The following is a 24,739-nucleotide window of genomic DNA, read 5'->3' as shown; positions in this document are numbered from 1 at the left end:
CAGATCATATAATACATGTTTATATCGTTAATGTTTCACCACTGCCCCATTCTGCAGATGGGAAATTTAAAGCATGGAAGTCACCTTCTTAGGATTACACTGAAAATTTTGAAGGGATGTCTGAAGTTTAGAAGCTAAGACATTTGATTCTAAATCAAATGTCATATACATTTTTTTAAAATGACTTAAGCAAATGACCATTAGAACACACACACTCACACACACACACACACACACACACACACACACACACTTGCACAGTTTTAGAAAGGTCGATCCCCTCCTCAATGCCAAAAGAAAATACATTGAGTAAATACTTTCAGGATTCCTTAAAGTAATCCTTAGAGTATTGGCTAATTTCCCAGTTCTATTTCTATTTCAACAAGCAAAAATGCAGTTTCACAGGGCCTGATAACTTTAACCAACATTAGCTTTGCTGACATTATTAAGCAAATAATTTCTCAAATATTATATTAGAGTTACAACAGATGGATTGTACTATTGCCCCAAGCCATGATTAATTCAGCTGCCACATGTCTTTCATTGTGGAATATAAACTTACTCTTGAGAAGTAAAGAAGAAAAGGTGAGTTTGATAGGGCATGGACAGCAACATGTAGCTGCTTGAACAGAATGAATTCACAAGTGTCCAGCCTGCTTTTCATGTAGGGGAGATGCTACAGAAAGCAGGACCATGTACCACTTTTTGTAAGTCAGGAGGGGTTCGCCAATGGCACAACCTCAGAGTGCGTTGATCCCCAACACTCAACCTGCTATTAGATACAATCTTAATAAAGACCAGCATGTATATAGGCATAGGGCTTCTGGAACAATTGTGCAGACGAAAGATTAAACATCAGGGCTTAAATGTCCTTTATAGGCTATTCTTGCTCTGATTTTTTGAAACTTTCTTCTGGTAATGCAGAAGTCATAAGCACCAATCTTGCAGGAGATTAAAAATTGCTGCTCTTGGTCTCAGTTATAAAAAAAAAAAATCTGGAAAACAAAGTATACCACAATTACATGTGAAAGACGTAAAATTAAACTAGAGGAATTACTAGTAAAAAAGGAACTGCTAAAACCATAAATAGCCACGGGCTTTTGCCCAAGGTGTGGTTGCTGTCCTGACCAAAGACTGGGAACTGCAAAATTAAGCTAGAATTCCTTCATAACCTGACTCGATCTCAGCTCTGCTGGGATGCCTCGATTTGACAGATTGGCTAGAGGATAATGTATGTTTCCGTAAATAATCTACCCGGGATTTAGTAGATTTAATTAAATAAATCTTAATTAAGATTTCTTTGTTTGCTGTATGCACTCAGGACAGATTCCAGAGATCCAAAATACATGTCCATTTGTTGAATAGCTGTAGACCTGTTGCGTTCCTCTTGACAGCACAGCACATCTAAAATATTGCCAACTGGTCGTTGACAGAAAAAGTGTGTTCTCCCCAGATAATCATAAACAATAATCGAATCAGATTTAAGTATTAACTGAGCATGTATTGACACCTGTTTCTGGGCTAAATATTTAGCATTCACATCAACTTTCTGGACAGATGCTATTTTGGTCCTCATTTTACAAGAGAAAATACATCACAGGTAGAAGCTTAAGTAATTGTTTGGGGGTTCAGAGTCTAGCCTGACTAAGTCACCAGTCCTGCTCACCCCTTGGCTGGCCACACCCCCAATGCCCACCTGGGGGTCTACCGCTGGCGGAAGGCAATGGGCAGCTTCCGGTGGGGCACTAGGATACCCATGTGCAGCATCTCCACAGGCTCATGGTCTGTGGCCACGATGTCGTATTTGCGGACAATCTGGAACACACAGGCACAGAAGCAGAGTCAGCCTCTTCTCCTACCTGCAGGACTGCCCAGAACACAGCTAAGCAGCCTGGCCAGGATCTTACCCAGCAAAGAGCGAGCAGGAGCTGGAGTTCTGCTAATCGGCGGCCGACGCACATCCTTTTCCCAATGCCAAATGGAAGATGTGCAAAAGGATTAATCCTTTTCTTGTCTTCAAGCCATCGCTCAGGTCTAAACTGACTTGAATCTTCAAAACTTTCTTCATGGGATCCCAACACCTGGGTATTTAGCATCAACACTGTCTGGAAAGGCAGACACAACCACGTTTAAGACAACAGAAGGAAACGTTGGAAGAGTGACATTGACAAGTGATCATCTTGCAAATGTAAGTTTAACCCCCCAGTTTATAACGATGATGATGGCCGGCAGGTATTGCTCTTGAAATGGCCCAGATCCTATATAGGTGACAAACTTAGCTATTTTATCACATTCTCTCTGTAACTCCATGGTGTAGATTCTTCATTATCCCCATTTTACAGATGTGCAAACAGGCTCATGGATGTTGTGTGGCTCACTCAAGGCTACCCCTGAATCCAGGACTCCTTGTCTCATCGCTGTGACTCCTAGTACTGACAATGCAACGTGTCAGGTTTGCATGGCAGCCCATTTATTTCCAAAATGAAGGCTCTCCCGGTAAAGATTTCAAGGGAGACCTGAGGACTACTTGGACCAGGCATCTTTCAAAGCTCTGTAAGCTGCAAATGATGTAAGTTCTACTTACTCCTTTGGGCAAGGCATATTCACCCAGAACCATGGGCTTGTCGAGAGTCCGAGTGGTGAATGGCACACTGGGAGTAAGCCTGAGGGAAGGAAGTCAAAGATGAGAAGTGGGGACAGGGTACATACCAGTTCTAGCTCAAGCGTCCACAGGAATGCAGATACTGCCTGTTCTGTTCCCCACTCTGTCTCTGATGAATCCTCTCACTCCTTGCACCTCTGGCCTGTACCCCAGCTCTTGTATGCATAAATAAATAAAATAAATCTTTGAAAAAAAATAATTGCTGCACAAATCCATACTCCAAAAGGCAACATGGCTGGAAGGAAAATGAGTTAAATCAGGTGCATTTTTGCCTTCCAAACAACAGACAGCTCATAACCCTGAAATGTATCAGTTATGTTTTCTACCTGTTGGACACTCAGCAAACAACAGATGGCCTCAAACTGCCCTGCAGCCTCAGCCATGTGACTGTGGGCACAGAACAGTACAAAGGGGTTTGAGGGGCTCAGCTGCTATTCGGTCTTTCAGTCTTTCTGTCTCATTGCCTGCCTGCCTGTGTACCCAGTGCCCCACTTCAGCGATAAAGGCACGTCAGGTATACACCTAAGGCTCCGAGATTCCTTTTCCGTTTGCCTGAGTCAACAATGAACTGCCCGGCCTGGGATGGTTGCAAAAAATGACCACAATTCTTAAGGAAGAAGTTCTGTTTCTTTCTTCCCGGTGTTTATATCAGGTGTTTCGTTCACCATCTGACTGTGCTGGCTGATTCCCCACCCAAAGCTGCATCATGCTGCGTATGGTCCCCCAAATTCAGTCCAGGTACCAATGCGTGTGTGCTTCATGCTTCCCCTCAAGCCTGATGTTTGTTCTAGGTTTCTCTTGTCAGCCCTCCATAAAGTTAGTTATTTCCTTCTGCTCCTAAGATGTTGTGGGTTTTGCTCTCCAGAAAGGATATATAGGGATTTTCTAATAACATCTCCCAGAGGCTCAAAACCAAATCAGTCTCTATGTCTTATCACATAATAGCTTGGTTCCCTGCTGAGCTCTCATCTCCTGTCCTTCAAGCATGCCCCGATCTTAATTAGCACTTAGAGGCTGCATTGAGCGTTACTATTACTGATTGAAGGAGGGCACTGACCTTCCATGATCTAACAGAATTTGTTCAAATGTTCAGGAAATGAGTAACAGATAAGAAATATGGTCCTGAGGTTCTTTTTCTGTGATTTGATATGTTTGTGAATCAACTTGTAAGAGAACAGCTTTCTAACATTCAGGAGGCAAGTGTTCTCACCTCATAGATTCTTTCAGACAGGATTTTAAATATGGCATATTCCTCAAATCCTCTGCCCGAGGCATCTGTTTTTCATGCAGCACCCTCTGAATTTCCTTGAGAAGCTTTTGTTGCACGTGGTGATTACGAGATAGATTGTAGAGAATCCACATTAAGCTGTTTGCTGTCTGAAAGTCAAATGGACACAAAAGTTGAGTTTCTGCAAATAAACTGCCTTAAATCCAGTCTGAATCAAACCAAATGCAGGGTCTACACAGCCTGGCTTGGCTAATACCTCAGCAATGCTTGTTTATGCCTGTCTGTCTGCTGTGCCTTTAATAAACACAATCTGTGAAAAGTCAGATTTATTTTCCACGATGTATCTATTAAGGATAGCTTATTGACTGAAGGAAGCAAGAGAGAATCCTTTATATATTCAGCTGGGTTAAGATGCTTACAATATAGTTTGCCACAAAAATCATTTGAACACAAATGACAGCAGGTAAAAGTGATGAAAATCAGATGGGAGGCTTGTAGCCATGTCAATTTCTGGTTCACTGTTCCATTGTTATGCAAGATGTTACCACTGGGGGGAACTGGATGAAGGATCCCAGGAACCTAGAGCAACAGGTGAGCCTATAATTATCAAGGAACATTTTTTATATTAAAAAAAACTTGTATCGAGTTAACAATGGTTTACACCACCTTATACGGTTTAGAGGTAGAGAACCTACCTCCTCAGGTGTGTGTTACCCCCACCACATCCACCACCAGGTACCCATAGTCTTCCACCAACAAAAGGTTCTTAAAGCTGAATTACCCCTGGACTTTGGTAGAGGGTTATGGGTGGTGTGTGTGGGGTGGTCACTTACATCTGATCCCTAAATCATATGCAATGTTATAAACCAATAGATCCCTAAATCATATGCAGTGTTATAAACCAATATCCCCTCAGTCAAGATGACACAATGAAAGTAAAAGAGAACTTCAAAAAAGTTTGATTGAAAATGGCTTCGTGTAAGATATTGATATAAAAATTGAGTGAAGAGAGAAATATATAAATCCTAGGATTGTTGCTAACAAGAGTTTGGTTAAAAAAAAAAAATGTCAGTGCAAATGGACATGAAACTGCATTTCTGGAATTTAAAAGAAAGAGCTTTTGGGCCACACCCTCAAATTGACCACAAAATAAAAAGGCATTGTCTGTCTATGCGGCCAGTGTTTGAGCCGCAGGGTCCCTCAGGCCTCCCAGGAGGATGCTGGCTTGGAGATGAAGCTGAACACAGCAAGGCGCCAGCTGCAGTTTCTGAGAAAGGTTCGTGGCTTTGAAGTGGCATCCTTTCTTTCCTTTCCAAAGGCAATGAGAAGGGGAAAAAATCGTGGTAGACGCAAGCAATGTAGCTTTTAACTTCATAATATTCACCACTGGTGGGCACATGTATTTGTTTTTCAGGCCTTTTTAAAGCCAATTTAAGCTCACTAGCTCCCTTAAAATGGTCCTTGTGTCCTCCCTCTGCAGACACGGAGACGCTTTTGCTAAGTGCTTACACAACAAGCGTCATGCATGGGGCTTCGGAGCCAGTGGCACTTATTATGTTTGGAAGAAGATGCCTTCAAGGCAGCCCCTTCATGTCAGCCACCAGCAGCCTCAGCTGCAAATAAGCTGCGGATGGCATTATTACCAGGGTCCAGTTTACGAAACAGGAAGAGGGCATAGCCACCAAATTAGATACACTTACAAATTTCTCTGATTTTCTAAATATGACTTCCAGAATAGCCAGGACTAAAAAAGTAACAGTCGATCCTATCAGTGGGGTCCTTTACCGCAAGTGAGGGCTAGAGTTTCCAAAAGGCAGATAACTGTAGCTTTCACCAAAGCCCTATATGACAGCCTGGACCTATTAGGGTGACTGCAGGGGTGAGTGGAGGGAAGGTGACCTGGGAAACCTCAAACTATCCTGGCTTGACCTCTGGAGAGGAGAGGGATATCCTGGCTGGCTTTCTTGCTTCTACTCCCCTTGTTCTGGGTCCATTCAACCAGAACCCAGTTTTCAAAACATGTATCTCTTTTGCTATAAGGCAGGTTACTCCCTGGTTTATAAAGCTCTAAGTGATTTCCATTGCAGGTGTAATAAAATAGAAATGCCTCACGAGTGGTCGGGATTCACAGAGCTGGTGGTGACTTCTCCAGTGTCATCTGTGATCACATTTGCTAGTTCTCCATCACCATCCCTCTTTCTGCCCCAGGGCCTTTGCAGGTGCTGTTTCCTCTACCTGGAGTGCTTTCCACCAGATCTTCCCACAGCGGGTCCTTCCTCATCATTCCAGAATCAGCTTAGGATCGTTCCCTTGAGGGAACTTGATCCTCTATCTCCATCTCTTTCTGAGATGCTGATGCTGGCTCCATGTCCCACTCCACTCTCTGAAATTGTCTCATTGCCTGCTTGATGACTTGTCTATGATCTGTCTTCCCTACTAGCATTTGTCTTCTAAGAGCAGAGCTGGCTCATGGTGCTCTCTCGAGCATATAGTAGGCACTCAACAGTTGCTGAATTCTTTTATCCATCAGACAAGGATGTATGGAGCATCTACTAAGTGCGAAATGCTGCTCTACATTCTGGAACACTTCAGAGGACAAAGTCAAGGGGAATGAAGCTGCCTTTCCAGTTGGAAAAGAATGGAGCAGGGCTGCAGGCAAAGCTTTTACTCCCTTCCTTTGGGGAAGCCGCTCAAGAGATTCAAGAGGAGAGTGAAGGAAAATGAATCCCCATTTCTGACTTATGGAGCATGAGGAGAAATGTCTACATGGCTCTCCCCCAAGGAGAAACCCCTGCAATTTCTTCAGACAAGAAACACTGGGGAAAGGAGAACCCGGGGAAGAAGGAGCTGGCTTCCATTCTGCTTGGAGATTTGGAGGCGCAAGATAGCGTGGCCCCGAGGACCATCACTAAGCTCAGTCCCAGGATAGCTCAAAAAAATGAATCAGGATCATCAGAACCACAGGAACACTTGTGGGTACTTGTGTTGGGATTTTGGCTGTGTTCAGCATCTGTTAGGAGTAGTAACCACTTTGGGACAGAATTTTGGCATTTAAAATGAGCAGTTTTATCTAAATTGAAATCAAGCTTTCCCAAACTCACTCTGTTTACCGTTTCTGCAGAAGAAATACCACTGGACTGGCAAAGACTATTCCAATATGTCTACAATAAGTGACAGCCCCAATTAGGCACTTCAGGGTAACACATGTGACTCCCTAAACCATTCCACTGTCAAAAATCTAGATTGTCCATCTTGTTATGAAGTGCAATATTCAATTTGCATGTCTTTCGCAAATAGCCTGCTCTGGATTTTCACCACTGGAGCACGTGGCTTCTCCTCCTATCACATCTCAACACAAAGGTCTGTCCTTGGAGCTCCTGCATTACCTACCATGGAGGCTTTTGTTTCTTTTTTATGGTAAGCAAGTGTGCTCAGTTAATCCTTTTGGAAATGATGTGCTGAGTGCCTGCTTAGAATCATCAGAAAGAACTTACAGTTTATTTAGCAAAGGACAGTCAGGCCCACCCTTACCGTCTCCACAGCAGCCAGCTGCAGCTCCGTGACCGATGCATACAATTCCTTCTTTGAAAGCTGACTGCGGTGATAAATGTCACAGAGGAAGTCTTCAGTAGGGCGCTCGGAATATTTCTCTAACCGGTTGTCGATGCAAGATTTGACTATCGGAGGAGAGACAAAGGCAAAGAAGTCAGGGGAGAATAAGGATGAGGAAAGTACCTGCCATCACATCTTCCCTGCAACATCTAAGGGCTTCAGGGGACCTCACCTGATTTGTTAGATACACTAATCTTGCTTTGCAGGGTGAGTTGGCAGGGATCCAGCAATGCCCGCAGGAGCAGGGCTTGTTAAAGCTGTAGGTGCTCAAGCAACAGCCGGGCATCTTAAAATGCAGATGCTTGCGTAAGGCGAGCATGAGACCGAGGTAGGATACACCTCTCAGAATCAGAACTTGGATCCAGACCCTGGAGTCCAGCTGATGTGCTCGCTAAGGTAGGCAAAGTGGGGTTTGGCTCCCAAATCTAGGTGGTATCAGAGGGGAGATCTCCCCCCAACATTATCAAATGCATACACATACACACACACACACGCACACACGCACAAGGGCCGTGAGTTTGCACGATTACAGTAATAGCAAAATTTTCTAATATCTGTATGGCACATGTCTCACTCGCTTCCACCCATGACACAAGCCACCCCCACAATAACAAGGTAAGAAGAGAGGCCGGGGCAGCAATGACAAGCCTGCAGCACACACAAGCGATTAGAGTCCCAGCTTCTGGGATTGTCCCTCGGCATCCCCGTTAGCGTGTAACCGTAGGAAGTTGAGTTTTCGTGGATCTCAGTTCCGTCCCTCAGGGCTACCAATCTTTTATTTATTATTTAAAAAGATTTATTTATATAAGCACTTGGGTACAGTCAGAAGCGCGGGAGGGTGAGAGAATTCACCAGAGCCAGAGCGGGGAGCAGAGCAGGCAGAAGGACTGAAATAAACTGCTGAGGGGAGCAGCAGGCGGCAGGAGAGGTCTGCGCGCCATGTGGGACCCTCGCCTGGTGGCTGGGGATAGAACTGGCACTGCAGAGGCTGCGGGCAGCTTTGCAGCCCAGCACTCAACCGCCGCACCACCGGGGAGGCCCAGGGCTACCAATCTTAAAGGGCAGGTTTTGGTGAGAATTAAATGAGTGTGTGTGCATAATATAATACATGTGTGTTACTTATCATTTATAATAGATGTTATATTTGCTGTCTATAATATATATAGAATCACATGATAGTGCATAGCACCAAGTATTTTCTCCATAATGAGCAGAAATAGCTCTGACACCTTGAGCTACCGTGATATACAAGGATTTTATGTCATCTATATTAGGCCTCGAAAAAAACTGCATTGAGGTAGGCACTATTTTACTATTCTTGCTGTTATTCATCAAAGCCTATTTTAAAGACCGGTTAATTGAGGATCATAAGGAGCATTTGGTCAGGTCGCCATCTTGATGGCAGAGGTGGGACTTGAACTCAGGAATCTCTGACTCTTCAACCCCTGCTTTGAATCACTCCCAGTTCTCCAAGAAGACGACAGAAAGCTGCCTCTGCCAGGGCCTGCACCAGGAGATCCCAATCTCATGTGTGGGCAGAGCCCAAAGGAATCAGTAGGAGCCACTGCCTCCGGGGCCCAGTGGACATGGCACTAGGCCCTCCCGCAGCAGCTCCACCAGGGTGGCAGGCGCTCTGGCTCTTACCTGACTTGAAGATGGTGTCCCAGGCCTGCGTGTGGGCCTGCCACACTCTGGTGTTGAGCCTCTGGTGCAGCTCGACTGGGGTCACCATCAACCTCCCAAATGTGCTCATCATCTGAGAGGAACAGAGACAACGTTCATCTTAGTTCTGCCCGTCCCCAGGTAACTTCCCTCTGCAGGGGACTGTTGTAAACAAGCCCCCTGTGCTTCCCCAGAGGCAGCATTCAGGGGACACCCAGCCTTCCCCCCAGTGCTGGAAGGGGTCCCCACCTCCGCCCCAGGGATGCCTTTAATATCGCCTTGGGCTGTTTGCCCCTGGCTGTGTTTCATAAAATACTTGATCTGATGACCCTAATGTTAAAAAAAAAAAAAAAAAAAAGAGGAAAAGTGTAACTTTCATATGCGCTTCTATTTCCAAACTTCAGTCATTCCTAAACCAATTTCACATCATCCACCATAACCACACGCGACTCAGGCCATTCAAAAATTTTAAATCGAACGCATTGGGACTCTTTTTAAAAACAGCCTCTCTAACCACGTGACCTTCGATTGAAATATCTGCTTCACTTTGCCTAAACAAGTAATGATTGAACGTGCTTTATTATTTGTGCACATGCGCATAGTCATGCCTGAAAACACCCAACATGTGAAAATGAACACAGCACAGCACAAGCCTGTGTGTGCTGTTCTCGGGACCCAGGGTGCTGTCCGTGTGTCAAGGTCAATCCAGGGTCAGTGGGCAGCTGCCCCCTCCCCGGGATGCTCACTGTTTTGATGGCCAGGATGAAGTTCAAAGCTTCGTCCCCCGTGTTCCTCTGCAGGAGTCCAAATCTCTTCTCGTAGAGGACCAGGCAGATACCTGTTAAGTGACAGAACCGACCCTCTCAGGCCGAGGCGGTGGCTAGCCGGCTGCTGCGCCTCCATTCAGAACGGGCTTGTCTAACCCGCGTCGAAGGTAAAGGTGGGGGAACACTCGCTGCTCTTTGGAGAAATGATTTCCAGGTCTGAGGATTCCCCTGATCAGAAATGACCCGTCCGCCCTCAGTCATCCCGGCCACACGGAGCCCAGGGGCCCTGGCAAAGGTGCCCTGTGGTCAGCCCTGAGTGACTCAGCTGTTTCACTAAAGTCACCTACGGGGTTCAGTTGCCCGAGGGCAGGTGAGAGGCCCTGAGAGGAGGAAGGGCAAGGAGCCAGGTGCTGTGCCAGCAGCCGGGCCAGAACCTCCCGTGTGTTTTTCCCCATTGCATCAATTTCCCAAGGCACAACCTTTCAAAAAATAAAATTCCCAACTTTTTGCTTTAAAATATTTTAACTAGAACAAAATGGGAAGAACAGTCTGAGTGGTCCCCCCTTTCAGGGAAACTCAGAGGCGGCCCCCACTGACATTGTCACGCGGTCCCTGTGTGTGCACACAAGTGTGAGTGTCGTTGAAAATAACTTTCAGTTCCCATGATGCCTCACACTCAAGTGCAAAAACCAGTCTCCTGAGAGTAAAGATGATTTCCTCCCCAATCATCATGGCATGAACATCCCAGAGAATGTTAGCAAACGTTCCATGGAGCTCTATTACTTGTCCATGAAAATGTTCCCCCACTGTCCTAAAGATAACTCCAGAACCAGCTTCTGGGGTGATCCACCTTTTGACAGGTAGACAGTGAGCTCCCCTTTACAGATTGGGAAACTGGCTCGAGGGGCTACGCGATGGCTCTGCAGTGGCAAAGCTGAGAGGTGCAGATGAGTCAACCAGCCCAGCCACTGCAAATGCCCAGCTTTCCCAGCTATATTTATCTGTTTCCAAAGCCCCATGTCCCCGTTCAGCCTTTCTAGGTTTTCCCGTGCTTGTGTCCACCAGGCATGAACAACGAGCCCCTGGGGCATTTTCTGGGGGGCACAAGAATGAACATTTACAAATGACTTGTTTTTTTCTTGGTGAATTGCCCACTTATAGCTGTGCTTCTGCCTTTGGATTTCAGTGGTGGTGTCGGTCTTCCATCGAGGTAATAAACTTCAGTGAAGTTATTCATGAAATGTTAGGTTACTGAACCATGTGGGGAGCAGGTAGGGACGTCAAGCAGTACATGAAATCTTAAATTCGAGACGTGATGGTGTCCCAAGATGCATACTGTCGCTAGGGTAGCATTTCCTTCTTTACGAAAAGCCCAAAAGCCTAAATACTAAGCGCCTCACCCAGTTAAACACGCTCAACAACACACATTTTTTCTTTTTAGGACCTGTCACACCAGGACCTTCACAGAACAAACCCATCCATAGTTTCTGGTGTCACAAGATACGGAGTGTGATAGGAGCAGCCTAGGGGGACAACTGTCCAGTTTGCCAGATTTTCTGGGGGTAACATTGCTGACTGGATCCACTACACTGAGCCACAGTGTAAATGTAGCCATTTTTATCCATTCAAGCGTCTCTCCTAAATGCTCTGCTTTCGTCAGAGTTCAGCATTGGTGTCATGGAACGGGCATGGCTGGTCACAGAGCTCCTTCCCCCTCATCTCTTCCCTAGAGAACCACACTTTTGTTCAGGGAGTCAGCACACCTGTTCTCAGGGGCAACTCGGGGTGACCTAAGGCTCGGAGGACGCCTCTGTGCTCACATCCTTGTAGCAGCCAGAGTGGCCGCAACCCAGGTCTGGCCAGTGAAACCAAAGGGAATTCACTTTTGCTGGCACCCTCTTGCCTTCTTGCCTAGAATGCAGAGGTGAGGCCAGGAGAGCCAGCAGCCTTTTTGCAACAAGCCAACAAGCTAAGATGGAGGAGCAAACAGACCAAGTGAGCTCCGGTGCCCACTGCTCTCACTGTGTGCCAGCTCAGGGCTTCTGAAAATGCCAGGCACTTTTAAACCACTGTAGTCAAATTTTTAACTTGCAACGAATGCATTCAATACTTCTTCTAGGCATTGGGGAACCATTTCTAAAGCATGCACTTTGTCCTCCCTTGTGATCATTTTGTCTCTTCTTTCCCTTAACCTCGTCCAAGGATTTCTTATTTGCACGGGGCTCTCTAATGTGCTAACATAATGGACCACACCTTTCAAGTGGGGTTGTGCTGATGGGGGAGACAGGTCCCAACAAAAGCTTCCATCCTGGGGAGTCCTCTCTACTCCCTGGCATCATCCAGAGTGCCTGGGACATAGCAGATGTATGACGCATGTTTGCTGAAGGACTCCACACAAACGATTCATTTTGCAAGGCATAACTTAAGTGCCTGGATGCATGAAAATGCCCCCTACTGGTCTTTCATCCTCTTTGCCCCATTACTGTCAATGTAGTGTATGGTTTTTACCAAGTTGTTGACTTCTGAATTGTAGCCTCAAAGTCACTCACCAAATCACGTCAAAATGAGACCAGGAAGATGACTTACTTTCAAATGACCACTTGTTCAGTTCACTGTATAAATCTTCAACACAGCCTCGTTCATCACAGAGCTCATCTAGTCTGTCCATAAAATCAGCCAAGACCTTAAAAGAAAGAGATCACAAAAGACACCATTGGAAGAGGACAGAAGCTTAAGCTCGGGAAGCAAACTTCAGGTTTTGCTATTCAGTGTATTCCCTGCGTGTCATCCTATTGGCTGTAAGCAACCCTGATTCTATATTCTCCCTGGGAGCTCACCTCATGCCCTAATACCCTTATTCTGGGCTATTCTCTCTGCTTTTCCTGCTGGAGCCACCCTGAAGTTCAAGTTTCAGCTTCTGATCCAAATTTAAGAAAAGGCAAACATTTCTTCTAATAGAAATGGAGAGTAAACCGGGGAAGGAGGAACGGGCCAGGCCAGGGTCCTTGTTGGCAGGACAGCTCAAGGACTCCGATGCCGTAAGTGGCCTGAGGTCTGCCCCTTTCCTATCTGGGCAAGCAAACCTCTCCATATTGGTTGTAACTGTGCTAACCATGTTGAACTTAGAGCCAAGAAATCCACAAATGCTAGATGTAGATTCCTCACTAAATAGCTCGATGACTTTGGACTAGTTACATAAAACCTCTAGAGGCCAGTTTCCAAAATTGGGGTTTTCAATGATGAAGGCCTCACATTTAACAACCTTTCCTGGCACTAAGAACCATCCAAAGTGGGTTATTTTATCTGATCCTCACCATAACTAGGTGAGCCAGACAGGTAACAGGTAGAAAACTGAGGCTTCAAGAAAGGTTAAGGCTGTTGCCCTTGCATACATACATGAAAAGCGGCCAGTCTGGGGCCTGAAATACAGGGTACATGACTACAAGTGGAAATGTTTCACCTGCCCACACAGCGTATTAGAGTAAAGACTACTTTAAATTTGTTACCATTGAAAAATCCAGAGATTTCACATAAATGGATGCATTTTCCACTATTTGTCATAATAGTAATAATAATAATAATGACAAGATCTGATGACACCAGGTCTGTACTCCCATGAGACAGTCATTTGCCAGGGTGGCTGTCCCCTCTAGAAAAGTCACGCTTCTGTTTGCTGAAACTCCACTGGACCTGCCTTATACACTTACATTAATTTCTTGGCCCCTGGAACCTCCTGGGTTTGCGATATTTCACCTGTATGATCCTATCTGGGTTCAAGTTCAGTTCAAAGTAAACACCCAGAGTGAATAGAAATAAAAAAGACATTACTATCTGCTTAAACCCTCCTCCTTTGGTCCCCTGTTGGCTGAAGGTTAATGTCTAAGTATCTTAGCAGTGGGCAAAAAGACTGTTAAAAGAACTGTCCAGCATCATTTAAAAGAAAGCCTCCCTTCAGTACATGTACTGTATACGCTATTCTCTGCACACACCATGTCATTTCGTGCCTCCTTATTTTTATCAGGCCATTTTCCCTGAGTGCCTTTTCTCCACCTTCTCTGCCTTGCAGACTCCTACTCATCCTGCAAAACCCAGTTCAGATACCAAGGAACTCCATGAGCATGATTTCATTTAGTCCTCAGCAAGCCTCTGGAGTGAGAATTGTTACTCCCATTTTATAAATTGGAAACTGAAGCTTAAGGAAATAAAATGGCATAGTTGCATTAGATAGGTAGGAGACAGAAGGCTGAGGCTCATATTCAAGATTTGGAATATCAAAATATGCATAGACAGCAATGTTTTTGTTTTGTTTTTTTTAAAGGAAGGTGAGGTGGGAGGACTATGGATGTTGGGGAGTTTATCCATGTTTTAGCATGGTTCAGAATTGCTTCCCTTTAAAGACAGAAGAATATATATACATAAATATATATATATATATATATATATGAAACACAAGCACAACACACAACTTTTGTGGTATAGAGGAAAAGTCTAGAAAGGTCTAGAAAGATCCCTGAATCACTAACTTGCCTGTTTTCCCCTCTGCACTTTGTAGGGATGACTTGAAGCTCCATAAACATCTCCCCTTCCCCAAAAGACCCAGGAAAGCTGGCCCCCATGCACAGACCTCATTGATTTTGTTGTCCAGCTTCATAATTTCTACTGGTTTCATCAGCTTCTTTTGAAAGGCGCTCCGGACCCTCTGCCAGTCTTCCCCTTCCCTGGAGGAGAAGCAGAATTACACTCAGTGCACAGTGGAAGGGAAAGAGGGAGAAGCAAAGATGCTGTTAGCGCTCACTGTATGAACTATATCAAACTGGATCATCAAATGCACACTGAGAATTGTGCCAAGAAATCGCCCCTGAATATTAGCACTGGAATATTTGGGGCTGGTTAAATGACATAACGAAAAACACCCTTTTTCTCAGCCAAAGATTATGCCAGAAAGGTGACGCCCTCATCATTTGCAGTCAGGGCTTTTTGAGGTGCCCTTGCTGGGGTTGAGCTGGGAAGTCAGAGCCCCAATTCCCTGCAGTCAGAGCATGTGGGCAACCCCTCACCTGTAACCTGGATGGATTAGAGATAAAATCTTCTTTCCATCCATTGACTTGGGTTGAAAGTTACAATCACCAACCTCCTAAAATTTAGGATGTTGCCATGGTCTCCAAATGACATCCAGAGTGAGCTAGTTGGGGTTGCAAAAAGCCTGCTGCCCCCCTGCACCCCCATGCACTTGCCCCACAGCCGCCCACAGGGAGTGGGATTCATCACGCGTCACTGTGGATTCTGAGGCCAGAAATTACATCCTGGGAAACACAGCTATTAGGCATTATAATCGGTGCAAACAAAAGCGCTGGCTTATTTGATGCTGCTAACGCAAGAGCAGAGGAATCACATCACAGTATAACATTTATCCATGAAAAACACTATCCTGGCGCCTCTCTTTATCCCACCTTTCCAAGTGGCCCTAGGTCACAAACCCGCTCTCCCCCTCCAGAAAGGAAGGCCACTAGCAAAAGCAGAGGCTTTCTCGTGTTTGAGCTTAACAGCGGGGCCACAGAGAATTAAGGGGTACTTTTGTTGGTGCCTGGCGCACTGACTTCCCAACTTTGTTCTGCCCAAGAGCGGGGCGCTTTCTGGCATTTCTTCGCCTTGCGGGTTGTCAGAGAGAAGGCAGGTGCTGGGGGCCAGGACAGTTCGCCCCCGTCCCCACCCCCAGCCCCAGTCTCCCGCAAAAGCCCCCGACTGCTCTCACGTTCGGCCTGGCCAAGAAGGGCCAACCGCAGGACCCCACCCAAGTCCTGCCGATTCTTAATTTCCTAGGCATCCGGCCACGCCCCGGGCCCCCATGCGGCCCCCTGGACTCACAGGATCAGCAGCCCGTAGCCCTCCTGGCGATAGTCGCGATACGCCTTCCAGGGCTTGATCTCCAGCCGCTGGGGGTGCGCGCTCTCGGCGCGGTACAGCGCTTCCAGCAGGCACGGCGAGCCCAGGTGCACCGAGTCGAAGGACCCCAACTTCATGCGGAAAATCTTGCCGTACTTCTTGTGGTACTGGGCCTGCCGCGGGCGGGCACGGCGCGGAGTCAGCGCGGCTCGCTCCTCCGCCCGCTGCTCCCGGAGAGCCCGCGGCCGGGACACCCGAGCGCCCCGGGCGCCCCGGGCGCGCGCCTGCGGAGGGCTTGGCGCGCCACGCAGGAAGGGGAGAGGGAACTGAGGCGCGACGAGGCACTCACCAGCGTGTCGTGCTGTCTTTTGAGCCCCCCTTTCCAGAGAATCTCCGGCAGGCTGCCCAGGAGCGGCCAGTTGGTGGGGCCGGGCAGGGCGGCCGCGCTCTGCGCATCGCCTGGTCCCGCCGTCGGGCAGACGCGCAGCCCCCGCGGCCTGGGGGGCTTGCAAGCTGAAAACGTCACAGGTCTGGGGGACCGCCCCAGGCTGCGCAGGGGCCTTAGGAAGGTGGCCAGGGAGCTACTCCTACAGACGGGGGAGCTCATGGCAGCGGGGGACACCTGGCGCGCGGGAATGCGCGGGGACAGGCAGGGCGAGATGGCGACAGAGGCGCTGGCCGGACTTGGGGCTCGACGCTGGTGGAGAGAGAGGCGAAGAGGACCCGCAGGAGGGATGCGCGAGGCAGAGGAGAGACAGAGCAAGGGTCCCCCCCGAGGATGCTGGGCGCTGCGCTGTGCGGCCGCCTCGGCGCGCGGGGCCGGGAGAAAGTTGGCCGGCGGCGCTGCAGAGGTGCAGCTGGGAGGGGGTGTCCCTGGGAAGATGGAAGGAAGGGCTGCGGGTGCGCCTGTGGGTCCGAGAGTCTGACCGCCAGGTCCGGCGCCGAGAGGCGGGGGTGCAGGGAGCGCAGAGGAGATGCTCGGGCGCCGGCTCGCCTCCCGGCCCGCTCCATGCCGGGACCACGCATTTATGGAGACCGGGCGCGCCCAGGGTGGCCAATGGGCACGCCGAGCGGGGCGGAGGGGCGCGGGTCCCGGGGCGGCGGGTGCAGACGGGATGGAGTCAGCGAGGTGAGCGAGGGCGCCGGGGCCTCGGGTGACCCGCGCGCGCTCTCGGGGCGGGCGCGCCGGCTCCACCCGCAGATAAGCCGCGGGAGGCGCGCGGCCCGGGAGGTCAGCGGGTGCGCCGGGCGCCTCCGCCCTTCCAGCCGGGCCGGGCTCGCGGAGGCGGCCGCAGGCGCTGGCACAAGCGCGGCCCGGGCGGGCGAGGGCCGGGTGAGCGCCGGGTGCTGGGGCGCCCGCAGGGACCCCGAGCCCGGATTGGCCCCGGGCTGACTCCTTGGGAGAAAAGTTGCCTTTCTGGGCGCCCGGAGGCAGGGGCCGTTGGATACTAACTGAGGTGCACCCCAGGGGGGCTCTGCGCCTTTGGGCCAGGCCAAGGGCGTGTGAGAGATTTGCTCCCCGATGCTTCGTTTTGGGGGGCTAGAGTGTCATGGTTCGTGCAGTGACGCTTCGCCCACAGCCTCATCTGCAGCTGCCTTTTGAGGCTGTGATGGACCCGCGGGGCAGCGGGACTTGCTGCCCTGTCCTGGGGCACCTGCCCACACCTGCCACCCCCTCCCTCCCTGTGGACACCAGCTACCTTGTGCCCCTGGGAGCCACCGCCCCACCACCCTTCCCCACCTCTCCCCCACCACCCCTCCCCACCTCTCCCAAGCCCACCAAGTGTGGTCATACACACAGTGGTCAGCAAAAATAAAACCTGCTTTTTTATTGAGGAAGAGAAGTTGAAGATTTTTGTTGATGATTTTAAAGAGGTTCTGATCCAAAGAAAAATACCGGATGGTCTCACTCATAGCAGGAATCTAGAAAACTTAAATAAGGGATCAGGAAAAAGAATAACTATAAGAAAGTGAAAATCAAAATCAACAAAAAACTATGAACCAGAGACACTTTTTGGGGGGTGGGGGCCGGGAGGGGAGGGATTGGGGTCAGAATGGGGCATGTGCAGTTGTATGGGGGAATATAAAAATAAAATTTATTATTTAATAAAAAAAAAACTGAAAAAAAAATAAAAAAGTAAAGAGGTTCTGATCCAACACAAAAACTGCCACCAGCCAGGGAGGAAGTGACACCGTGTAGTCAGTGACTGCGTCCTTTTGACCCAGGCCTGTGGGTAAATTCTTCTCAGGCAAGTTTACTGTAACCTTCTAGTTTGTATCGTGAAAATCGTTCCTAGTGTAACTTCAGCTTGAACCCTGTCATTGACCTGAGCGTTTCGTGGCTGTTAATGCTAAGAAGGGGCACATAGATGAAATTTCTCTAAAATATGCGATCGCTTTCTAATGTGTTTTATCTGCTTGTATAGCTATCCATTTACATCAATCTATAGCCTCACTACAGTGTGCGTACTGTATAACTTATGCAATAAGAGGCATTGCTTATATACCATATATGACATAATACACAAACCAGAGCTGCTTAGGGCTCATAGCAAACCACACACTAGGCTATATGCATCACATAAAGTTTCTCATTTAGTTCAGCTCAATAAAAAAAAAGTAAATGAATACAGACAACAGAACTTTACACAGTTAAATTGTGTCCTCTGTTATGGACTTGGCTATTGGGATTCACACCGAGATTTTCCAATAGCAGCCTGGACCCTTAACACCCCCCTGCCTACATGGGGCTCAGTGACATTGCCTGTCCTTAAACCAAGAATAGCTCAGACTATTGGAAATCTTCCTTACAGGAGAATCATTCCAAAAGGGGGCTAAGAAGGTCTGTGTGATACAAATGCTATTTGATATGGTGATGCCAGGAAAAGAACAGCCCCCCACAGAAGGGCCCTCAAGTTCCCCCTATGAGCCCTGCTCCTGGCACAGTTCTTGGCACATAATAAGTCATCAATAAGCCCTGGGTCCTAGTGTTATGTCAAGAAGAAAGGGACATCATTTAAAATCCGCTCGGTTTTTATATGAGGTCAGCGCTGTGCTTTATGAACACTGAGTAGCTTCTTGGAAGTGAGGCCTATTTTAGTCTCTTCATAGCCAGCAAGAAAAGTCCTCTTCAGGGGAAACTGGTTTCTTGTATCACTGGGGAAAGTTCCTGATCATTTTATCCTGGATTGCAGAAGAAAGCAAGGCTGTTTCTTTGAACCCACGCTGACGTCCACATCCCTCCTTAATGTGGTGCAGCTGAATTCAAAATGACTGCTTCGAGCCTGTCCCAGAAACTCATGCTTCCTCCTTGGCCTTGTCCTCACTCATTACTCGATCTCTGAGTCATCCTGACGAGGCTCCTGTTGGGAATTACTAATGAGAGATCTTGTAGTGCCCCACACTCTCCCGCCATCATTACCCAGACGGGCCCAGGCCCTCTGTTTTGTTCTGGGAAATCTTACCACGTCCTGAATAGATAATTATACTTCAGCCCTCACACCAAGCAACCACGAATGACAAGATTTGTGTGTGTGAGTATGTGTGTGTGAGTGTGGGGTGAGGGAGTCCTTTGCTGAGCAGTGGCTGGTTTCTGGGTACTGAAACACACACACTTTCTCAGGGCAGTAAGACCCCAGGGCAATAAGGTTTGGCGCTTAAAAGCTTTGGCTAAACTTAGGCGGGAGTCTTAGACTCACTTTCTGATTTTGGAAACCATCAGTCACTGTTTGATTGTTTGATGATTGTGGAAACGTAGAAGACTTCCTTTCCACAGCTGACTAATGGCTAATCAACCTAATCAACCTCAGAGTAAACCAGGTCTCCTGAAAATAGTAGTGATGCCAACAGCCAGTCGCATGCAGTTATGGGGAGAATAATCCCTACAAAGTTATTAGCACAGTAAAAAGCTTTGTAAATATCACCTCCTAACATTACTGCCTCACAAGACCAGATTCTTGCAAACCATACAGAAGAGAGGCGACTTGGCTGTCCCAATTCGTCATACTTTGTATTCAACTTAATATTGTAATTTGGGTTTGGGAAACTGCAATCATTAAAAACAGCCAAAGGAAGATTAGCAAAGAAATCCTGGTGAGTTCAAATCCCAGCTCAGTCACCCCCTGGGATAATTTACTTATCTAAGTCCTGGGGACCTCACCTCAATGTGGTGATAATGGTATTATCTACCCAGCAGGGTTTTCCTGAGGACAACAGAGCATTGGAGTCCCTGGCATGTAGTAAAGGTTTATTTTATACTGGATGGTTCATGCTTTTAAGAACTACAGAGCTGGGCACCCAAATCACTGAGGTCATAATCACAATGACACTTGTTTTGGGGTTGTCTGCCTCATGAGACAAAAACTTCCTCTTGAAATGATGAGCATTGCTTGTCTCTGTCTCTCCGAGAGCATATGACACAGGCTGCTTACTTTGGCCAGCACCCAGTAAAGAAATAATAGGCAATTGATTATTGACTATTTCCTCATTCTCCAGTGAAAAGAGGAAGATCTGTATCAATACATTCTTTGTTTCTGCAGGGAGAAGTTGTCAGTTCTGGAGAACTTTGTGAGTCATCTAGAAGGCAGGTCCACAAAACAAAAATAATAGCTTTGGTCTCAACAGCTTGAATTGAAGTGATGATCCTACCAGTCATGGGCTGTGTGACCTTGGACTGGTCAATTAATCTCTCTGAGCCTAGTTTCTTCATTCATAAAACTGGGGATTACTATACCTAAGTCTCAGAAGGGTTAAGATGAATTATGGTATATCACAATATGTGAATGTATTAAAGTAACAGGCTGTGCACCTTGAGTTTATACAAGGTTACATGTCAAATTTTTCCAAAAGCATTTTTTTTTATTAAAAAGAAAGGTCAACAAGAATGCTTGAATCATCAGGTGAGACACAATTAACCATCATCTTTACAAACATCTGTTTGGCTTCTGAATATGCATAATGATGTGTTAGTAGAATTCAGTCCTATTGGTAAGTTAAAGATGTATTAGGGAAAAGTGCTTCTTAAATCTTCCCAAACGGGTTTTTTATGGGAACTTTTGAAAAGATTTCTCATGAAGAGATGTGCTCCGTTTTGAAGGATTATGAACATTATAAATTTATTGAGGAGCTACTCTGTATGTGCCAGATACGTTACTGTCTTTAAATAATCTTTACATAATGTCTTACATATATAATCTTTACAATGAGAAAACCTGTCTCAAGCAATTTGAAGGAGTCCTGAGTTGGAATCCACCCTGTTACACATTACTGCTGAAGTTAGTTCACCTTGTCCTCATCTATAAAATGCAAAGAATAACAGTAGCTCTTACATATTCTTTCTTTTTTTTTTAATATTTTATTTATTTATTTATTTATTTGTTCAAGCACTGGGTACAATCAGAAGCGTGGGAGGGTGAGAGAATTCACCAGAGCCAGAGCGGGGAGCAGAGCAGGCAGAAGGACCGAAGTACACTGCTGAGGGGAGCAGCGGGCGGCAGGAGAGGTCTGCGCGCCATGTGGGACCCTCCTCTGGTGGCCGGGGAGCAGCCGGGGATCGAACCGGCGCTGCAGAGGCTGTGGGCAGCTTTGCAACCCAGCGCTCAACTGCTGCGCCACCAGGGAGGCCCATACATATTATTTCAATATTAAGGTCATATTCATGTTATGTTGTTCCAATCTGGTAACTTGAATTCTAATTTTTTGAGCTTGTTCTAATTTTTTGAGCTTGTTCTCTGAGGGCAGGCAGGAAAACTGTCTTGCTCGCTGCTATATTCTTTGTGCCTGTAACTATGCTTGCATCAGTATCAGCGCTCACTAAGTGTGTGTCAAATAATAAAATGCAAAATAACAGAGGTTAAATGCTCTCCTCATACTTGTTCTGTTTGGTGGATTCTATGGTTCTAGTGACATGCTGTTCCTGGTTTTAAAAGTGTGTTTAATTACAGATGTGGTTGATAAAGGAACATTTTATTTCATTTTTTTCTTTTATTGGAAATGTCTGGGAAAATAGAAATCTGTCTGCGGATGATGTATGTTCATTAAAATAACAGAGAATCTCCACATGAAAATGGAGAGAATTGACTAAAAAGTTAATATTCTGAACAGTTTGTGTTACATGGTACACTCTTATTATTAGTTGCTATTATTATTAATTTTGAAATAATAGATATAACTGTCTAATCTAGCATCAAGTCAAGTTGCCTAATGAAAAAAATGTATTGATTTTGAAAAATTCCATCAGTACCTTTTATGTTTCACAATTAACCTTTAAAATTATCTCATCACTTAGATACCTATTCTATGCTTTCTTGCATGATAGAACTTGGCTAATTCCATTAGGGTGGAAACTGGAGAAATTCCACAACAGGATTATTATTGCTAATTATTTTGGACTCAAAGTACGTTTTGTTTTGCCCCTGTATGTCAGGAGCCTGCCTTGACGCATCTTATTACGGCTGTTGACTTGGAGGCGTTGTTATTCAGCTCGGACAGCATTTTGTCAGAGCTTTCGTTTGAACCAAGACCATACGTGGCTGGGGGATTGGCACCTCAAGTGAACCGGGTGTGGGGTCACGTACCACCATGGTGAACAAATTCCAGGAGGAATGGAAACGGATCTGCCTGTTCTGTTTCCCCCCTCTGTCTCTGGTGAATCCTCTCACCAGGTGTGGACCTCTGGCCTGTACCCCAACTCTTGTGTGCACAAATAAATAAATCTTTTTAAAAAATGGGCTTAAAAAGAAACAACCCTCGAAGAGGTCTTTGAACCTTGGGAAAGAAAGAATTTAGTTAGCAGTGTACCTAAGCAGCCTTTTTGTAGAAGCAAATGCCAGGAAGCCCTCAGAATCTAGGTTTTATTACCTGATTTTCCACTGTCAGAGCCCAGCTATTCCACTGCCTCTATTCTGGTTCTTGTGTGAGATCAAATGACAATGTTTACCGTATTGTGAAGAAAGTCAGCCAGAGTCTGATCCTATTGCAATTTGGACAGAATAATTGAGGTTCTTGTATGTTTGCATAACTACTCACAGATTCCTCCAGAATGATGGGCTTTTCTGTTGAAAAATAACTTAATGTGCATCTCTTGATTTGTTTTACTGTATCTAATTAAAATGGAATTCTCTGGAAGCAAAGTCACTCACTGCCTGGTTCCTGGCCCCTACTATGTGGCAGACACCATTCTTGGCACTGGGGATGAAATGATGAATAAGACAGATAAGGCCCCTGACTTCTTGGTGCTCACATTCCGCTGGGGATAACAGACGGCACACAGGTAAACACAGTAGTATGATGCCCAACAGGCATAAAATCGGGAGATGATCTGGGTGTGTGGTTATGGGGCTTTGTGTCATCGAAGCCTTTCGTGAGGTATCAACATTTGAGCTCAGGCTTTAATTATGACAATAAGTCAGCAGATCAAGATCTGGGGGAAGAGGGGCTGGGCCTCATTAACTTAATATCTAACAGGTTAAGGAGACCCAGCCAAAGAACTATAGAAAGACTCCTGCTCAGAAACACATCTATTTTATTCATTCTAAAGATAAAAGGTCTTGTCTTGCATTTCAAAGAGTTTTGCTTCCCAGCTTTGCCAGCACATGAAACGCCTCCATTGGGATGAAGAGCTTCAGAGGAGAAGCCCTGCAGTGCTGACCATGAACTTCCTGACCCCATCACAGTGTAAGCTAAAGTGAAAGTGCTCACAGGTTAAGACTACGATAAGATAATTTATGTAACCCAGAAAAAGAAAACAAACTCCTTAAGGTCAACAGTGTTATCCACGGTGGGGCAGGTACAGGAAGTCCCCTGTCAGCAGCAGCACCTGAGTCACCAGGGCACATCCTGACTGCACCTGAGCCCCCACCTGCCCCCACCTGCCCACAGGCACCAGCCCTTCACCCCCCCATCCTCTTCCCTGTGCTGATATTGGGGTTTGGCAAACTTTAGAGTATGGCCAAACCCTTAGAGCAGTTCAAAACTTCATTTTTAAAAACTCCACTTTCAAAAGCGCTCACCTGAACAGTGTGTTTCTGGTTTCAGGCCGGTGTCTTAGAACAGGTGGCCAAAAAGAGAATTGTTCTTAAATGATAACGCCTCCCTTCAATGCCCATTTCTTTTTTTTTTTTAAGATTTATTTATTTATTTATACAAGCACTGGGTACAGTCAGAAGCGCGGGAGGGTGAGAGAATTCACCAGAGCCAGAGCGGGGAGCAGAGCAGGCAGAAGGACCGAGGTACACTGCTGAGGGGAGCAGCGGGCGGCAGGAGAGGTCTGCGCGCCGTGTGGGACTCTCCTCAGGTGCCAGGGAGCAGCCGGGGATTGAACTGGCGCTGCAGAGGCTGCGGGCAGCTTCGCAACCCAGCGCTCAACCGCTGCGCCACCGGGGAGGCCCTTCAATGCCCATTTCTAAGCGTTCAGGTGTTGCCTGGGCAGGGTGGAGTGTGAGGGTGGGAACTGCTTTCTCACCCTCTCTGTCCTCACTGCCAAGAAGATTCAAGAAACATTAGCAGTCGGGGCAGCAGCTCCCATGGCGTCTTAGATCTCGTACTGGGCGTGTGGTCAAAGATGACCTGGCTTTTCTGAATAGATGAGCCCCTGCCTTTTGTTTTTTTAATTTTTTACATCATTGTTCATTTTTTAAGCAATATTTGAGGCCTGCAGCGCGGCTGAGAGAGCAGCACTGCCAGTCTCGCCCCCATTCTTGATGTTTTTTTCCATTTTCACGTGTAACCCCTGTGAGCCAGGACTGTTGGGCGATGGTTGGCTGTGTTGATTTTGGGGGTGATGTCGACTTTACCGTGGTCTTGCTATGCCCTCAGTTCTTGTCAATTGGACTCAGGTGCAGCCAGCAGCCTCCGCGAGCATGCAGCTCCCGAGAGAGAGCCATGGAAAGGAGCTCCGTGTCCAGAGCTGAGCATGGTGCCGTCGCT

The 24,739-nt window shown here is 46.9% G+C and overlaps 1 protein-coding gene across 1 annotated transcript; it reads right to left on the bottom strand.

Moving 5' to 3' along the window:
- Window positions 1-1,704: 1,704 nt before the first annotated feature.
- CYP24A1 (cytochrome P450 family 24 subfamily A member 1) lies at window positions 1,705-16,421 on the bottom strand (the record flags this gene model as incomplete). The annotated part of the gene is made up of 11 exons (XM_084247041.1): window positions 1,705-1,815; window positions 1,908-2,105; window positions 2,585-2,663; window positions 3,873-4,039; window positions 7,422-7,567; window positions 9,147-9,258; window positions 9,911-10,002; window positions 12,518-12,614; window positions 14,556-14,649; window positions 15,797-15,987; window positions 16,164-16,421. 11 exons carry the CDS (start codon window positions 16,419-16,421, stop codon window positions 1,705-1,707), a joined length of 1,545 nt encoding a protein of 514 aa, XP_084103167.1.
- Window positions 16,422-24,739: the final 8,318 nt, after the last annotated feature.

Source organism: Talpa europaea, assembly GCF_964194135.1.
Source record: "Talpa europaea genome assembly, chromosome: 11".
In the NCBI taxonomy this organism is placed as follows: domain Eukaryota; kingdom Metazoa; phylum Chordata; class Mammalia; order Eulipotyphla; family Talpidae; genus Talpa; species Talpa europaea.
Note: the sequence above shows the minus strand (reverse complement) of the source record. Positions and strands in the feature narration are given on the sequence as shown.